Source organism: Phocoena phocoena, chromosome 7 (assembly GCF_963924675.1).
Source record: "Phocoena phocoena chromosome 7, mPhoPho1.1, whole genome shotgun sequence".
Lineage (NCBI taxonomy): Eukaryota > Metazoa > Chordata > Mammalia > Artiodactyla > Phocoenidae > Phocoena > Phocoena phocoena.
Window position 1 is genome coordinate 89,103,842 of NC_089225.1, and position 18,417 is coordinate 89,122,258.

Here is an 18,417-nt window from a genome sequence, read left to right on the forward strand (position 1 = left end):
TGCTGGTCTGGGGACCACATTTGGATAACTACTGCTGCAGATGATTCTAATGTTTGGGCCGCTTACAGGTGAGCAGCATCTAAAGCAATGTTTCTCAGAAGCAGGTATGCAGCAGTCACGTGAGAACTTTCTAGAACCGATGCTTTCACTGTCTGCCCTTACCCTCACCTCAAACAGCACTTTATGATATATCTCTTTCAAACCCTCTTTTGGAACCACTGCTTTAAAGACTTGTCCAGTAATCATGACTCTGCCTCAGTACTCAATATGCATGCTAGGGGTTGTCTTTGAGGCTGTCATCTTTTTTTTTTTTTTCAATCAGTCGACACATGTTTATTTGTGTACATTTTTTTTTAACATCTCTATTGGAGTATAATTGCTTTACATTGTTGTGTTAGTCGCTGCTGTATAACAAAGTGAATCAGCTGTACGTATACATGTATCCCCATATCACCTCCCTCTGGCATCTCCCTCCCACCCTCCCTATCCCACCTCTCCAGGTCGTCACAAAGCACCGAACTGATCTCCCTGTGCTATGCAGCTACTTCCCACTAGCCATCTATTTTACATTTGGTAGTGTATATCTCACTTCGTCTCAGCTTACCCTTCCCCCTCCCCGTGTCCTCAAGTCCATTTTCTACATCTGCGTCTTTATTCCTGTCTGGCCCCTAGGTTCTTCAAAAAAAAATTTTTTTTTTTTTAGATTCCATATATATGTGTTTGCATACGGTATTTGTTTTTCTCTTTCTGACTTACTTCACTCTGTATGAAAGACTGTAGGTACATCCACCTCACTACAAATAACTCAATTTCATTTATTTTTATAACTGAGTAATATTCCATTGTATATATGTGCCACATATTCCTTATACATTCATCTGTCGATGGACACTTAGGTTGTTTCCATGTCCTGGCTATTGTAAATAGAGCTGCGATGAACATTGTGCTACATGACACTTTTTGAATTATGGTTTTCTCAGGGTATATGCCCAGTAGTGGGATTTCTGGGTAATATGGTAGTTCCATTTTTAGTTTTTTAAGGAACCTCCATACTGTTCTCCATAGTGGCTGTGTCAATTTACATTCCCACCAACAGTACAAGAGGGTTCCCTTTTCTCCATACCCTGTCAAACACTTATTATTTGTAGATTTTTGATGATGGGCATTCTGACTGGTGTGAGGTGATACCTCATTGTAGTTTTGATTTGCATTTCTCTAATGATTGGTGACGTTGAGCATCCTTTCATGTGTTTGTTGGCCATCCGTATGTCTTCTTTGGAGAAATGTCTATTTAGGTCTTCTGCCCATGTTTGGATTGGGTTGTTTGTTTTTTAAATATTGAGCTACATGAGCTGCTTGTATATTTCGGAGATTAATCCTTTGTCAGTTGCTTTGTTTGCAAATATTTTCTCCCATTCTGAGGGTTGTCTTTTTGTCTTTTTTATAGTTTCCTTGGCTGTACAAGAGCTTTTAAGTTTCATTAGGTCCCACTTGTTTATTTTTATTTCCATTTCTCTAGGAGGTGGGTCAAAAAGGATCTTGCTGTGATTTATGTCATAGACTCTTCTGCCTATGTTTTCCCCTAAGAGTTTATAGTGTCTGGCCTTACATTTAGGTCTTTAATCAATTTTGAGTTTATTTTTGTGTATAGTGTTAGGGAGTGTTCTAATTTCATTATTTTACATGTAGCTGTCCAGTTCTCCCAGCACCACTTATTGAAGAGGCTGTCTTTTCTCTGTTGTATATTCTTTGCTCCTTTATCAAAGATACGCTGACCATAGGTGTGTGGGTTTATATCTGGGCTTTCTATCCTGTCCCATTGATCTATATTTCTGTTTTTGTGCCAGTACGGTACTATCTTGATTACTGTAGCTTTGTAGTATAGTCTGAAGCCAGGGAGCCTGATTCCTCCAGCACCGTGTTTCTTTCTCAAGATTGCTTTGGCTTTTTGGGGTCTTTTGTGTTTCCATACAAATTGTGAAATTTTTTATCCTAGTTCTGTGAAAAATGCCATTGGTAGTTTGATAGGGATTGCATTGAATCTGTAGATTGCTTTGTGTAGTATAGTCATTTTCAAAATGTTGATTCTTCCAATGCAAGAACATGGTATATCTCTCCATCTGTTTGTATCATCTTTAATTTCTTTTATCAGTGCCATAATTTTCTGCATACAGGTCTTTTGTCTCCTTAGGTAGGTTTATTCCTAGGTATTTTATTCTTTTTGTTGCAATGGTAAATGGGAGTGTTTCCTTAATTTCTCCTTCACATTTTTCATCATTCGTTTATAGGAATGCAGGAGATTTCTGTCCACTAATTTTGGATCCTGCTACTTTACCAAATTCATTGATTAGCTCTAGTAGTTTTATGGTAGCATCTTTAGGATTCTGTATGTATAGTATAATGTCATTTGCAAACAGTGACAGTTTTACTTCTTCTTTTCCAATTTGGATTCCTTTTATTTCTTTTTCCTCTCTGATTGCTATGGTTAAAACTTCTAAAACTATGTTGAATAAAAGTGGTGAGAGTAGGCAACTTTGTCTTGTTCCTGATCTTAGAGGAAATGGTTTCAGTTTTTCACCATTGAGAATGAAGTTGGCTGTGGGTTTGTCATACATGGCCTTTATTTTGTTGAGGGAGGTTCACTCTATGCCTACTTTCTGGGGAGTGTTTGTCATAAATGGGTGTTGAATTTTGTCAAAAGCTCTTTCTGCCTCTATTGAGATTATCATATGGTTTTTCTCCTTCAGTTTTTTAATATGGTGTATCACATTGATTGATTTGCATATATTGAAGAATCCTTGCATTCCTGGGCTAAACCCCACTTGATCATGGTGTATGATCCTTGTAATGTGCTGCTGGATTCTGTTTGCTCGTATTTTGTTGAGGATTTTTGCGTCTATTGGCCTGTCATTTTCTTTTTTTTTTTAACATCTTTGTATGGTTTTTGTAACAGAGGGATGGTGGCCTCCTAAAATGAGATTGGGGGTGTTCCTCCCTCTGCTATAATTTGGAAGAGTTTGAGAAGGATGGGTGTTAACTCTGCTCTAAATGCTTGATAGAATTTGCCTGTGAATCCATCTGGTCCTGGGCTTTTGTTTGTTGGAAGATTTCTAATCACAGTTTAAATTTCAGTTCTTGTGATTGGTCTGTTCATATTTTCTATTTCTTCCTGGTTCAGTCTTGGAAGGTTGTGCATTTCTAAGAATTTGTCCATTTCTTCCAGGTTGTCCATTTTATTGGCATAGAGTTGATTGTAGTAATCTCTCATGAGCCTTTGTAGTTCTGCAATATCAGTTGTTACTTCTCCTTTTTCATTTCTAATTCTGTTGATTTGAGTCTTCTCCTGTTTTTCCTTGATGAGTCTAGTTTATCAATTTTGTTTATCTTCTCAAAGAACCAGCTTTTAGTTTTATTGATCTTTGCTATAGTTTCCTTCATTTTTCTTTTTCATTTATTTCTGATCTGACCTTTATGATTTCTTTCCTTCTGCTAACTTTCAGGGTTTTTTTGTTCATCTTCCTCTAATTGCTTTAGGTGTAAGGTTAGTTTGTTTATTTGAGATGTTTCTTGTTTCTTGAGGTAGGACTGTATTACTGTAAACTTCACTCTTAGAACTGCTTTTGCTGCATCCCATAGGTTTTGGGCCACCGTGTTTTCATTGTCATTTTTTTCTAAGTATTTTTTGATTTCCTCTTTGATTTCTTCAGTGATCTCTTGTTTATTTAGTAGCATATTGTTTAGGCTCCATGTGTTTGTATTTTTTACAGATATTTTTCCTGTAATTTATATCTAGTCTCATAGCGTTGTGGTCAGAAAAGATACTTGTTACGATTTCAATTTTCTTAAATTTACCAAGGCTTCATTTGTGACCCATGATATGATCTATCTTGGAGAATGTTCCATGAGCACTTGAAAAGAAAGTGTATTCTGTAGTTTTTGAATGGAATGTCCTATAAATATCAATTAAGTCCATCTTGTTTAATGTAGCATTTAAAGCTTGTATTTCCTTATTTATTTTTATTTTGGTTGATCTGTCCATGGGTGAAAGTGGGGTGTTAAATTCCCCTACTGTGATTGCGTTACTGTTGATTTCCCCTTTTATGGCTGTTAGTATTTGCCTTATGTATTGAGGTGCTCCTATGTTGGGTGCATAAATATTTACAATTGTTATATCTTCTTCTTGGGTTGATCCCTTGATCATTATGTAGTATCCTTCTTTGTCTCTTGTAATAGTTTTCATTTTAAAATACGTTTTGTCTGATATGAGAATTGCTACTCCAGCTGTCTTTTGATTTCCATTTGCGTGGAATATCTTTTTCCATCCCCTCACTATCAGCCTGTATGTTTCCCAGGTCTGAAGTGGGTCTCTTGTGGACAGCAATTTTATAGGTCTTGTTTTTGTATCCATTCAGCCAGTCTATGTCTTTTTTTTTTTTTTTTAAATTTTTAAACATCTTTATTGGGGTATAATTGCTTTACAATGGTGTGTTAGTTTCTGCTTTATAACAAAGTGAATCAGCTATACATATACATATGTTCCCATATGTCTTCCCTCTTGCGTCTCCCTCCCTCCCACTCTCCCCATGCCACCCTTCCAGGCTGTCACAAAGCACCGAGCTAATATCCCTGTGCCTTGCGGCTGCTTCCCCCCAGCTATCTACCTTACTACGTTTGTTAGTGTGTATATGTCCATGACTCTCTCTCGCCCTGTCAAAACTCACCCTTCCCCCTCCCCATATCCTCAAGTCCGTTCTCCAGTAGGTCTGCATCTTTATTCCTGTCTTACCCCTAGGTTCTTCATGACATTTTTTTCCCTTAAATTCCATATATATGTGTTAGCATACGGTATTTGTCTTTTTCTTTCTGACTTACTTCACTCTGTATGACAGACTCTAGGTCTATCCATCTCATTACAAATAGCTCAATTTCATTTCTTTTTAAGGCTGAGTAATATTCCATTGTGTATATGTGCCACATCTTCTTTATCCATTCATCCGATGATGGGCGCTTAGGTTGTTTCCATCTCCGGGCTATTGTAAATAGAGCTGCAATGAACATTTTGGTACATGCCAGTCTATGTCTTTTGGTTGGAACATTTAATCTATTTACATTTACATTATTGATATGTATGTTCCTATTACCATTTTCTTAGTTGTTTTTGAGTTTATTATTGTAGGTCTTTTCCTTCTCTTTTGTTTCTTGCCTAGAGAAGTTCCTTTAGCATTTGTTGTAAGGCTGGTTTGGTGGTGCTGTATTCTGTTAGCTTTTCTTGTTTATAAAGGTTTTAATTTCTCTGTCAAATCTGTATGAGATCCTTGATGGGTAGAGTAATCTTGGTTGTAAGTTTTTCCCTTCCATCACTTTAAATATGTCCTGCCACTCCCTTCTGGCTTGCAGAATTTCTGCTGAAAGGTCAGCTGTTAACCTTATGGGAATTCCCTTGTATATTATTTGTTGCTTTTCCCTTGCTGCTTTTAATATTTTTTCTTTGTATTTGATTTTTGATAGTTTGAGTAATATGTGTCTTGGCGTGTTTCTCCTTGGATTTATCCTGTATTGGACTCTCTGCGCTTCCTGGACTTCTTTGACTATTTCCTTTCCCATACTAATGAAATTATCAACTGTAATCTCTTCAAATATTTTCTCAGTCCCTTTTTTTTCTCTTCTTCTGGCACCCCTATACTTCAAATATTGGTGCGTTTAATGTTGTCCCAGTGGTCTGTGAGACTGTCCTCAATTCTTTTCATTCTTTTTTCTTTATTCTGCTCTGCAGTAGTTATTTCCACTATTTTATCTTCCAGGTCACTTATTTGTTCTTCTGCCTCAGTTATTCTGCTATTGATTGCTTTTAGAGAATTTTTAATTTCATTTATTTTGCTGTTCATCATTTTTTGTTTGCTCTTTAGTTCTTCTAGTTACTTGTTAAGCATTTCTTGTATTTTCTTCATTTTCTTTCCATGATATTGGATCATCTTTACTCTCATTATTCTGAATTCTTTTTCAGGTAGATTGCCAGTTCCTCTTCATTTGTTTGGTCTGGTGTGTTTTTACCTTGCTTCTTCATCTGCTGTGTATTTCTTTGTCCTCTCATTTTGCTTAATTTACTGTGTTTGGGGTCTCCTTTTCACAGGCTGCAGGTTCGTAGTTCCCGTTGTTTTTGGTGTCTGCCCGCAGTGGGTACGTTTGATTCAGTGGGTTGTGTGGGCTTCCTGGTGGAGGCGACTGGTGCCTGTGTTCTGGTGGATGAGACTGTATCTTGTCTTTCTGGTGGGCAGGACCCCTTCCGGTGGTGTGTTTTGTGGTGTCTGTGACCTTATTATGATTTTAGGCAGCCTTTCTACTAATGGTTGGGGTTGTGTTCCTGTCTTGTTAGTTGTTTGGCATAGGGTGTTCAGCACTGGAGCTTGCTGGTCATTGAGCGGAGCTGGGTCTTAGTGTTGAGACGGAGATCTGTGGGAGAGCTCTTGCCATTTGATATTACATGGGGCTGGGAGCTCTCTGGTGGTCCAATGTCCTGAACTTCGCTCTCCCAGCTCAGAGACTCAGGCCTGACACCCAGCCAGAGCACCACAACCCTGTCAGTTACACAGCTCAGAAGAAAAGGGGGGAGAAAAAGAAAGAAAGAAAAAAAAAAATTAAAAAAATAAAATAAGTAAAAAGTTATTAAAATAAAATTTAAAAAAAAATTATTAAATTTAAAAAACTAATAGAGCAACCAAACCAATAAACAAATCTACCAGTGTCACATGCACTAAAATCTAAACTAAGATAACCATATAAATCAAAAACTAGTCGGTCGCATACAGTAAACCCCAACTCTACAGTTGTTCCCAGAGTCCACCGCCTCAATTTTGGGATGATTTGTTGTCTATTCAGGTATTCCAGAGATGCAGGGTACATGAAGCTGATTGTGGAGATTTAATCTGCTGCTCCTGAGGCTGCTGGAAGATATTTCCCTTTCTCTTCTTTGTTCGCACAGCTCCTGGGGTTCAACTTTGGATTTGGCCCCACCTCTGCGTGTAGGTCGCCTGAGGGCCTCTGTTCTTCTCTCAGACAGGACGGGGTTAAAGGAGCCGCTGATTAGTGGGCTCTGGCTCACTCAGGCCGGGGGTAGGTAGAGGTACGGAATAGGGGGTGAGCCTGCGGCAGCAGAGGCCAGCATGACATTGCAACAGCCTAAGGCACGTTGTGTGTTCTCCCAGGGAAGTTGTCTCTGCATCACGGGACCCTGGCAGTGGCGGGCTGCACAGCCTTCCGGGAGGGGAACTGTGGATAGTGACCTTTGCTTGCACACAGGCTCTTGGTGGCTGCAGCAGCAGCCTTAGTGTTTCATGCCCGTCTCTGGTGTCCCGTGCTGATAGCTGGGGCTTATGCTCATCTCTGGAGCTTGTTTAGGCGGTGCTCTGAATCTCCTCTCCTCTCACAGCCCGAAACAATGGTCTCTTGCCTCTTAGGCAGCTCCAGAGTTTTTCCCAGACTCCCTCTCGGTTGGTGTTGCGCACTAGCCCCTTCAGGCTGTGTTCACGCCGCCAACCCCAGTCCTCTCCCTGGGATCTGACCTCCAAAGCCTGAGCCTCAGCTCCCAGGCCCCACCCGCCCCGGCGGGTGAGCAGACAATATTCTCAGGCTGGTGAGTGCTGGTCAGCACCGATCCTCTGTGTGGGAATCTCTCTGCTTTGCCCTCTGCACCCCTGTTGCTGCGCTCTCCTCTGTGGCTCTGAAGCTTCCCCCCCACCATCCCCTGTCTCCGCCCACGAAGGGCCTTCCTAGTGTGTGGAAACTTTTCCTCCTTCACAGCTCCCTCCCAGAGGTGCAGGTCCCATCCCTGTTCTTTCGTCTCTATTTTTTCTTTTTTCTTTTGCCCTACCCAGGTACGTGGGGAGTTTCTTGCCTTTTGGGAGGTCTGAGGTCCTCTGCCAGCATTCAGTAGGTGTTATGTAGGAGTTGTTCTGCATGTAGATGTATTTCTGATGTATCTGTGGGGAGGAAGGTGATCTCCACGTCTTACTCTTCCACCATCTTGAAGGTCCCTCTCTGTCATCTTAAGTAACTTGGGGATGTTCCTTTAGTCTTCTGGTATATGAGGTTAGGCTTAGCTTTTTTAGTGAGACTTTCCAATAATCCTGCCGTCAGAATCTAGGCAGGCCTGTCTGGCTAGTTGTACATTGGACTGAATTCTGAAGGTCTTACCTTGTTCTAGAATGTGAAGGTAGCAGGATGCTTTGTAACAGCAGCAACATAAAGGAACACTATCCTGGGATTTCAAATGTACTTCAGTTTTTTATATCAGGATAAATGACCTCAAGAACTCAGATTTTTCCAAATCTCTCAGAGCTCATTGTGTCATAGACTCTGCTTCCTTTTATAACTGACTCAGTTGCTGAACCACTCTTGTAAGAGTGATGAATGAGGGACTCTTGGTTCCAGCAGTCAGTGCTCTCTCTTTGCATGAGTACCTTCTGTCTCTGGTTGGATACAGGAATTCCTATATGTGACATGCAGAGCCTCCCTGCAAGGGAACATGTTTCCTTCTGACCATAATATCTACCCTTGCAGTCTAGGGCAAAAGAAAAGCACATAAAAGAAACCTCTCTGGTCTCTTTGCAGTACCATGTAATTTTAGGACCTGCACTTCTCAGCAGGTAGGTCATTAGATTGATACGGAGTTTGGACTGCAGTTTTGGTGCTAAAGCAACTAGAGTGAAAGGATTCCATTTAGCCCTCAAAATAAAACCAGAGTATATAATTGTAGGTAGATAGATGCATTTGGCAGAAAGATAATCCTGTAAGATTATTTGTTCTTTTCCCTGCTATCCTGTTGTGACTATTTAGTACATTTGGTACAAATATTACTTTGTTAATAGAAGCCTAATAATGGCTTCTATGATTACTATTACTGTTATTATTATCAGTGGAGATGTAGTTCTTTGTAAAGAGAAATGAATGAAATCTAAATTTAAGGTGCTGTATCTTTTTTGTTGGTTTGTTTTTAAACTAAGGAATGTTCTTTAGCACTGTATCATTGTCCTTTTTATCTAGGTGAAGGATGCTACCTGGAAGATAGCAAAGGCTTTTGCCATCTCTGGCCCATTCAACGTCCAGTTTCTTGTCAAAGGAAATGAGGTCTTGGTAAGAAATGCCAAGGTGTTTGAGAGGACACCACTGCTGTGTTATGTCATGTTGGTTTGTGTCCCTCTGGTACTCTTCTCTGTGAACACCGCCACAGAGCAGCTGAGACCCCTGCAGCTGGTTGTGACTGAGTATGGGAGTTGCACAGCACATAATGCCTGCCTTGTTTGAAAGCACTGGCTCTTGGTGGCATTGATATGTCAGTCACAGCTTTGAAAAGCACTCTGATCCACTGGAAAGAAGATCACTGACTGCCATCTTCAGTACAATATAGATGGATGCAGTAACTATCATAAAGTAATCTGTCCAGGTTACTGTAGAATAGTCATAAATTACATGTACTGAAGTCTACTTTACTCCTTTCTCAGAGAAGAAAGCTGTTTTGGATACCATTTACCAAAAAAATTAAAAATGTTAAGTCAACTATGTTAGTCTTAGTTAAGTTAGTTTATTTAATGTAACTAATCAGTAACCAATATTGATTCCTCACCTACTATGCAAAGTCATAAGGTGGCTACAGAGACGTATAGAGCCCAGTCTCTGCTCTCAAAGATCCACGATTTAGTGAGAACTGAGGAGAAGATGAATTTATAGATGACTATAACGTAAGTCAGAATATAATAGCTGCTAGAAGGAATGTACAAGTAAAGTGGTATTGGAGGCACAGAACAGAGAGAGCCTATCTATTAGTGTGTGTGTGTGTGTGTGTGTGTGTGTGTGTGTGTATGTCTGTCTGTCTGTATGTCTGTGTGCCTGCACATATGTGTATGAGCATGTATTTGACTGTCATATGCCTGATTTGGGGTGGATCATAAAAGATTTCAAGGAAGATTTTGTAATTTGAGCTGGGTCTTAAAGAATAGCTGGAATTTTGACAAGTAAAGGAAGATAGAAAGGACAGTACACATACAATATGTATGGGTAAATTTGGCGCATTTTAGGAGATAGTGACTAGTTCAATTTATCAATGACCAGCTGATGATGACTAGCTCAGTTTATTATTTTTCCAGGGAAATCATGGAAGGTAAACTTAGAAAGAAAGACTGGGGCCAGGAAAGTGGTACAAGATAACATAGAGGCAAGAGGATAGAAGTCTTTCAAGGGCTAGACATTAATCTCATGGCCAGTAGAAATCCACTGAAGGCTTTCTAGTAGGGCCGTGGCATTATCTGAACTCTGCATTAAAACAAATCTGTCAAGAGTGTGTGGGGATGGAATTGTGGAACGGGGATGGGAAAAAGTCAGAGTTCAAGGATACTGACTGAAAGGAAACCAGTTAGCAAAAGTCAAGCAGTGGGGAGAAAAGGAAGAGGCTGGCAAAGCAAGACTGGGCCCCAGTAACAGCTGGAACCAAAGTGGCCAGGAGCATATTAATATTATCATTGTCTCTCATCATCCTTCCTCTTCTTTTGAATTTTGTTATCTCTCCAGGTGATTGAGTGTAACCTGAGAGCTTCTCGATCCTTCCCCTTTGTTTCCAAGACCCTTGGGGTAGACTTCATTGATGTGGCCACCAAGGTGATGATTGGAGAGAACATTGATGAGAAACTCCTTCCAACATTGGAGCATCCTATAATTCCTGCTGAGTATGTTGCAATTAAGGTAATATTTTCAAAAATCTTAGTCATTTTTTAAGTTCCAAAGAAATGAAAGGAATAATTTTTCATCAGAAATAATCTTGATACGTTCTGAACCTTGTAACTGAAGTGCTAGACTAGGGGATTACGATGTTTGCTTTGAATGTAGTTGCGATGCAGTGTATAGCATTGCAATGCATGTATAGCATATTGCAATGTATAGCAGTGCAGTTGCTATACAGGCAACTTTATGTGTACTATTATGCATTTCAAAAATTAAAATAATATTTAGAATTACATAACTTCAAAACCAACTAGCTGAGTGACTTATAAACTACATTTATGAAGCTGATGCATAATGCTGCCAGTTTAGTTGGTAGACAGAAATTCTGAACATATCTTCTTGGGATAAGGCTTCAGTTGTGCCAAGACTTCAGGAATGCATGAATCTTGTAAAAGTGTTACCTTGTGGTGTTGGTTAAACGTTTACTGCCTTGGCTTAGTTCCTATTTTCTCTAGTGGCAGAATATTTTCACAGTGGTACTGTGAGGGCAATGAAATTGATGGCACCTTTATGAAGAGTGACCAGGAAAATTTAAGGTTTGTTCACTAACTTCAAATACAGGCATGCCTTGGAGATATTGTGGGTTCGGTTCCAGACCACCACACAATTTTTTTGGCTTCCCTGTGCATATAAAAGTTATATTCACACTGTACTGTAGTTTGTTAAGTGTGCGATAGCGTTATGTCTCAAGAAACAATGTGCATACCTTAATTAAAAACCACTTTATTGCTGAAAAATACTAATCATCATCTGAGCCTTTGGTGAGTCATAATCTTTTTGCAACAGTAACATCAATGGTCACCGATCGCAGGTCACCATAGCAAATATAATAATAATGAAAAAATTTGAAATACTGTGAGAACTACCAAAATGTGACACAGAGACATGAAGTGAGTAAATGCTGTTGGAAAAAATGGTGCCAATAGACTTGCTCAATGTAGGGTTGCTACAAACCTTCAATTTGTAAAAATTGCAGTATCTGTGAAGTGCAATAAAGCAAAGCCTCATAAAACAAGATACGCCTGTATATGTGTATATTTTGAATAAGAACTTTATCATAAATCCATTGTGTTCCTCTAGCTGCCTCAGTATACCCACGAACAGAGTATTTATAATAGTGACCTTTAACTACCTCACTGGACATTATGAGGATTAGTGAGATATTATGTAAATATATTTGAATTCTTTAGGTAAGCATACAAAAAATTAATTTATATTGTATAATATATTTATGTGACATTTACGTACTTTGGATGCCTTCGCAGGTTTCCACTCTTATGTGTACTAGTGACCTCAACCATAATTGTGTTACAGCTGAGACTCTGACTTCTGACTTTTACAGTGGAAGTTTTAAGTTGAAGCTATAAATCAAAAAATATTTATTAATCTTATTTAAGTTAAAAATTTAGGATGCCTTGGATTTTATAGTGCACTGGGATGGAATGTCACCTCTTATGTTGGGGGAGGGTAACATTTTATTCCTGGAAGCTGTGACACAACATAAATTGTTAAAAGCTTTCAGTGGGAATATATGTACATAGGATTTTACTGTTTGAGACCAATAAGAAGAAGGCCCCGAAAAGTATTTTTCCACTGGAAATTGTATATATGAATTTCAAATTCATGTTTCTTTATTCTTAACCACAGGAATATACACACACATACACACACATATGTGTATGAAATAATTTCCAACTAATAACAATACTGAGGGGTAGATATGAATTTTTCGAAATGCACTGTATCTTTCAGTTTACTTCTTTCCTAGTTATCCTTGTGCATGAATCTTGACTTTTTTGTCAAATTACTTATTCAAAGTCAATCTTAATATAGTCCTAGTGAGGTGGATGGATATCAACAGATGAGATAGAGAGAGGCTAGAGGGCAGGAATATATGATAACTTGACTTAGGATGACCCAGTGAAATGACCCCAAGCTAGAATTCCCATGATGACTTAGAGGGGTACCAGAATCAAAGATGTATAGTCTAGGCTAGATAAATGGATATATGCAAGAAACAAGAATTCGATTCTTAGTGAATTGCATTGGTAAAATAAATGAAAAGGAAGCACTGCTATCTATGTTCTAGTTCATATGAAAGTTCTGGGCAAAAGTATTCCCAAGCAGAATGTTTTTCAAAGCTTTTAAAGAGGTATCAACAGCAGTTTCATGTCTCAGAAGTCAGCTTGCAGACAGACCTTTCTGGCAGTGTGGCTTGTTGCAAGTCCAAATAATCAGAACAAGAAGAGGAATGTTTCAGAAGCCTACCAAGGAAAAAGTGTGTTTGAACTCTGTGTCTGGGGAGACCAGTGCCCAATATACTTCGTTTGAAATCACTCCAGTAAGAATATGTGTAAGCCAGATTAGAAACACTGGCCTAGACAGGTCACTGGGGCCCTATTTACAGAAATAATTTGTGATTATTTAACCCAATTTTTGGCCCAAAGCTCAAGAAATTCCTGGAACAGAGGTTTAAAGCCACTTTTCAAGTCAGACGCTTGGACCAAAGAAATTTTTTACATGTCTACTGTAGCCTAAATGAACCCTATGAGAGATGATTCACTAAATATTTTTATCCTCGTTTATACGTTTTATACCCTTCTCTCAACGTATTTTTCCTACCTGTTGTTTTTGACAGGCTCCAATGTTTTCTTGGCCCCGGTTGAGAGACGCTGACCCCATTCTGCGTTGTGAGATGGCTTCTACTGGAGAGGTAACTAGTTAATGATCCATGACCACTTTTATTAAATCTACTTTGAAATCTATGCTTTTATGATCTGAATATAGTAAAGCAAGTTAGTAAGTAGTTAGTGGGATACTTCTTTTGCTATCAGAGTTAAGTCTGAAAGGACTTAGGCATTTTGAGCTGAGGAAAAATCTTTGACTCTTGTAGCCCAGAGTCTAAATTCTCACTTATATTTCAACATGTGTCATTCACTTCCACATTACACATTGAGAACATCTTTCAAATATTCCTCTAGATGTCTAGGTAAATATCTGCCAGGTATTTTTATTTTAAGGTTCTCAGATCTCTCTGTAACAGCACCTCTTGCTCCCTCTAACTTTCCTTGCTACTATGAAATTAGATCATCGAGATTTTACTAGCAATATGTGGAATGAATGTACAGCAGCAGAAAGATAATGGGGCCAAAATATTTTGGGATCAGCAGATATTTGCAAAATCCCAGAACCACTTTAAAAGCAACTTTAACTTCTTGGGGATTATCTAAAAACTATAGTGGGACTGGCCACTGGATGTCCCTCTTCACTTGTGTTGAGGACTCTGTCAGCTGAAGGTTTTTTTTTTTTTTTGTGGTACGAGCCGCGCAGGCTCAGCGGCCATGGCTCACAGGCCTAGCCGCTCCGTGGCATGTGGGGTCTTCCCAGACCGGGGCACAAACCCGTGTCCCCTGCATCGGCAGGCGGACTCTCAACCACTGCGCCACCAGGGAAGCCCTGAAGGTTTCTTTAAGAATGTGAAATATGTTTCTTGTAGAAAGCTGTCAGATACCAGAGAGTTCCCTACATGTTAGTGCCAGGACATTTTATGAATCACCTAGCCCTTGACAGACTTACTAGGTACAGCCTTCAGATTCTCATCAGTGCCCATGGGGGTGGCAACATCATACTGGGAGGCGTCATTGTTTCCTCTCGGTGTTGAGGAAAACCTGAAAGGGGAAAATACCTAATTGCAACATATATGTGATATTTTATATGGTTGCCTGGTTGCAAGCAAGATCTGTGATGAGAAGCCAAGTGAAACAGGAAGGGAGGCAGTGAGGAATAAATGGCTATCTTGTTCGTATTTGGACTGATGATTGCCTTCTCTTAGCTCCTTTGCTGCTTCTGTTAATTTAATAGACGAGAAAACCTAACTTGAAAACAAGGGACTTACATTACATTTCTCTGCTGTTTAAGGAGCTACTCTGATATTCATCATGATCCCTTGGTCACTCAGTAGCAGGGCTGTTTTCAGCCAGCCCAGGATCCACATCAGGGAGAGATCTGTTTTCCTTCATGCTGTTTTCTCTAGTGTGGCAAATCTATTTTCAGTACTGTATCTATGTCCATTCTGCCTCCAGACATACGTTATTGGAGTTGTTGAAATGCGAAAATATGAGAGAATTAGAAATTCAGCTCCCCCTTACTTGTACAAAGAGATAATTCTTCTTCCATTAGAGTCATATTTCCAAGTGTCACTAAGTACAGTATTACAAGTTCTGTTCTATAACTGAAATCATCATAATAATTCTAGCTTAGTGAAATCTCAGTTATGCTTCAGAGACATTTTCAGTGTTAAAATGGCTTGTTGTGGGATTAAATAAACCTTTAGCTTTCCTAGTGGTGAGGTGGGAATGTTAGTCCTAATCTTTACTTACATATTTAACTACTTTTTATGTTATTTGTAGAAAACTGCTGAAACCTCTTGTGGGTTGTATATGCACTTATGATGGAATTGCCCAGGTTCTTTCAGTATGGTTTGGGTTCTGTTAGCTTAGGGTGACATTACTAATTTGGTTAGCCAGTTCTTGACCAAAGAAAATGTTCACTGTAGAGTAAAAAGCAGCATGTACTGGTGATCAACTGAAAATCATAGTCATGAGAACTTTCCTTTGACAGTAAGGTAGTCATTTGCTTAAAGAGTGAATTTAGCCATCAGTGTTATTTACTCTAATGGTGGTTCTCTGCCCGTGCCAAATGATGATGTGCATGGCAGAATCTACTCCTGTCATGCTCAGATATACCACTTGTTCTGTAGTTAGTGTGGGCGTTCGACTTGTAGTTATATTGTAGCACAGTTACCCTAGGGGAAGCCTCTGTATATCCCAACATTATATGTTAATTTGGATTTTTTTTTACTTTAGGCTATAATATTCAGGACTAGTAGCAAGGTATTTTGGTTCATTTTATGAAAACAATAATAATAATAAAAGAACAAGTTCCTTTGAGATTTTCATAGATTTATTGAATTTCTCTGAAGGCTTTCTCATACATATGAAACGACTCCTAACTGATTGACCAGCAGTTATGCACTTGTGCTACTGACCCATGAATTCATGCCCTGTTGCATAGCATACAAGACATATACCGTTATTTAAACGTGAAGTTGTATTAACATTTGGTAGCTCACCATATTATGGGCCAGAAGCTGTAATTTGTATCCAGATATCTCACAGTAGAATCCAGTTGCGTTGCTCCATGGAGTGTTGTTGGATAGAGAAAGAATTGCTTATTTATTCATTATGCTTAATTAAAAACACAAGATACGTCTGCCCTAGCCAGATTTTTAATCTCTGGATTCAGATTACATGGTCCTTGGGTAACTCAATAAAGTCTAGCATAGGAGTCTCTGACTTTTCATCTGTGTTTGTTTTTTGGTAAGGTTGGGTGACTATCATTTGCTTTCTTTTACTTTATTTTTTTCATTTATTCTAAACAGGTGGCTTGCTTTGGTGAAGGTATTCATACCGCATTCCTAAAGGCAATGCTTTCCACAGGATTTAAGATACCCCAGAAAGGCATCCTGATTGGAATTCAGGTAAGTGGTGTGTGGTTGTATGCATGCCTGTGGGCGCATGCTGGGAGTTGGTGGGGGAAATGACCTTAATGGTGGTATAGAAGAGGGGAGATTTGTTTAAAGTTCCACTAAAAAAACCCCAGCAACTTCTAGAAAGAACGGACATTTGTACTCTGTCTGTTCCCTGATTTTTGCCTTTTCTCATTGCAGCAGCCAACACAAATAAGTGAATAAACAACTAAAAAAAAAAAGGAAGAAAGAAAAGAAAAAAATATCTAGTGAAGTGATACTTATCCTGAACAGGATTTAGGGTAACTTCAAAAGGATTCTATTCTACTCTTTGGTTACATCTTTTCTATATTTTTATTCTTAGTTCTACCTCCTTAGCCTCTGAACCTAGGCTTTCCATAAGGTTGGGTCTCAACTCTTTTTCTGAGTCTGTATCTATGTCTGTGTCTAGTTCTTTCTCTTGACTTTCTCCTTTGCCAGCTCATTCATGTCTGTGGTATCCACTCCATCTAAAACTATCAACTTTAAATCTTTATCCTCAGCCATCCCCTGTTTCCAACAATTTGCTGGATACCTCTATCTGGATGTCTCAAACACAGCACATCCCAAACTGAAGTCAGTATTATCCCCTCCTGACCTCTGTTCCTTCCTTCCTTACATTCATTCATTCACATTTCAATTTCTACTAAATGTCAAAGATTCAAAGTTGAAGAAGACATGGGCATTATTTGAGAAATTTTCTTAGCCTGACACTCGAAGACGAATTGAAAGTTCTTAAAGGGCAGTGACTTAATGGGCTTAAGAAAGTCAGCACATCCCACAGTGTACTGTGGAAGTTCTTGAAATATTGTTACTTAGTAAACCTTCTAAGTCAAAGCAGGGTGAAGTAATTATACGTGAATATCTTCATACAGTGAGAAGGACATTATTAGTTTACTATTGCAAGTCAAATGTAAATCTTAGGGCAAAATGGGAGCCAGGAAACTCTTATTACTCCTTGGAATATTATTACAAGAGTGTACAAACTGTTTGTTTATAAATTTCCTGAAAAATACTAGATGTTTCCCAACTGATCATTCACTTTCATTTGAGGTTAGTAATTCTTGGAGCCTATAATAACAATAGATGGTTTTATATATCACCCCTGCCATACTTTTAATAATTTCAAATCCTGCATGGTTACATACAAATCAATAAAAATATAATTAGAATAATACCAGGTATTTTCAAATCAGTGGGTAATTGTTAGAGATGCTGTCGCATTAGAGTGCCTTAATATCAGCAAATTAGTCTCTGGAGACTGGATGGGTAGCGGCTTTGGAGAAGTTTCTGCAAAGACTAAACTGGGATTTTGCTTCAGAAAGGTGCCAGAAGGGCGATGGTGAACAGTTAGAACAGAAGCTAACAAGATGAATTGCAATTGCGAAGCTTAATGGCAGTTCAGAGACACATCACACCATATGAGAGACTCATCACATTATAATGGGTATTAAGTATTATTAAGTCACAAGTATAAGAGTATTTCTCCAACTTCTAGTTATGGCTTAAAGTTTAATGTGAGACCTGGGGGCATCCAGAGGAGACCATGCCCTTAGTCCCCGTCCTCACAACTAATCAGAATAGTGCTAACATTTTAAAATACCACTTTAAGAAGGCAGTGATGTATAAAATAGTGCCTTGTTTGGTTCCAGTGCTGCAGGGAAATGTAAAGCAAAAATTAATTTGATCCCCATGAAGTACTAGTGTGATTTTGGCATCAGTGAACAGAATTTTTGCTTTGTAGGGAAAAAAGGGGGTTTGTAGGGAAAAAAAAGTTTTCTTAAAGCAATGAGGTTTTGTCCATTTAAGTTTTACCTTTCAGTGTATTCTTTTTTAAAGATATCAGTGTTCCAGCAGCTACATGAATTTTTGCAAAGAACTTTCTCCCTGTGCATGCATACATAATGTAAGGAATTTAAATATATATGTATTTTAATTACAGAATTTAAAAAGTATATTTAAAGAAATATTTAATAATAAAGTTATATTTAATAAAATATTTGCAGCTGTGGTAAAATTGATCATTAAGACTCTAAGCCTCTAGAGATATGCAAAAATCATTTTCTAACCTACTTTATATG

The 18,417-nt window shown here is 38.7% G+C and overlaps 1 protein-coding gene across 1 annotated transcript in view; it reads left to right on the forward strand.

The window, feature by feature from the left end:
* CPS1 (carbamoyl-phosphate synthase 1) overlaps window positions 1-18,417 on the forward strand; it is a 144,007-nt gene that overhangs the window by 116,652 nt on the left and 8,938 nt on the right. Inside the window, exons 31-34 of the mRNA XM_065880767.1 lie at window positions 9,040-9,129; window positions 10,561-10,731; window positions 13,409-13,483; window positions 16,211-16,309. Of these exons, the coding sequence (XP_065736839.1) occupies window positions 9,040-9,129; window positions 10,561-10,731; window positions 13,409-13,483; window positions 16,211-16,309 (435 nt within the window). The remainder of the gene's footprint in view (window positions 1-9,039; window positions 9,130-10,560; window positions 10,732-13,408; window positions 13,484-16,210; window positions 16,310-18,417) is intronic.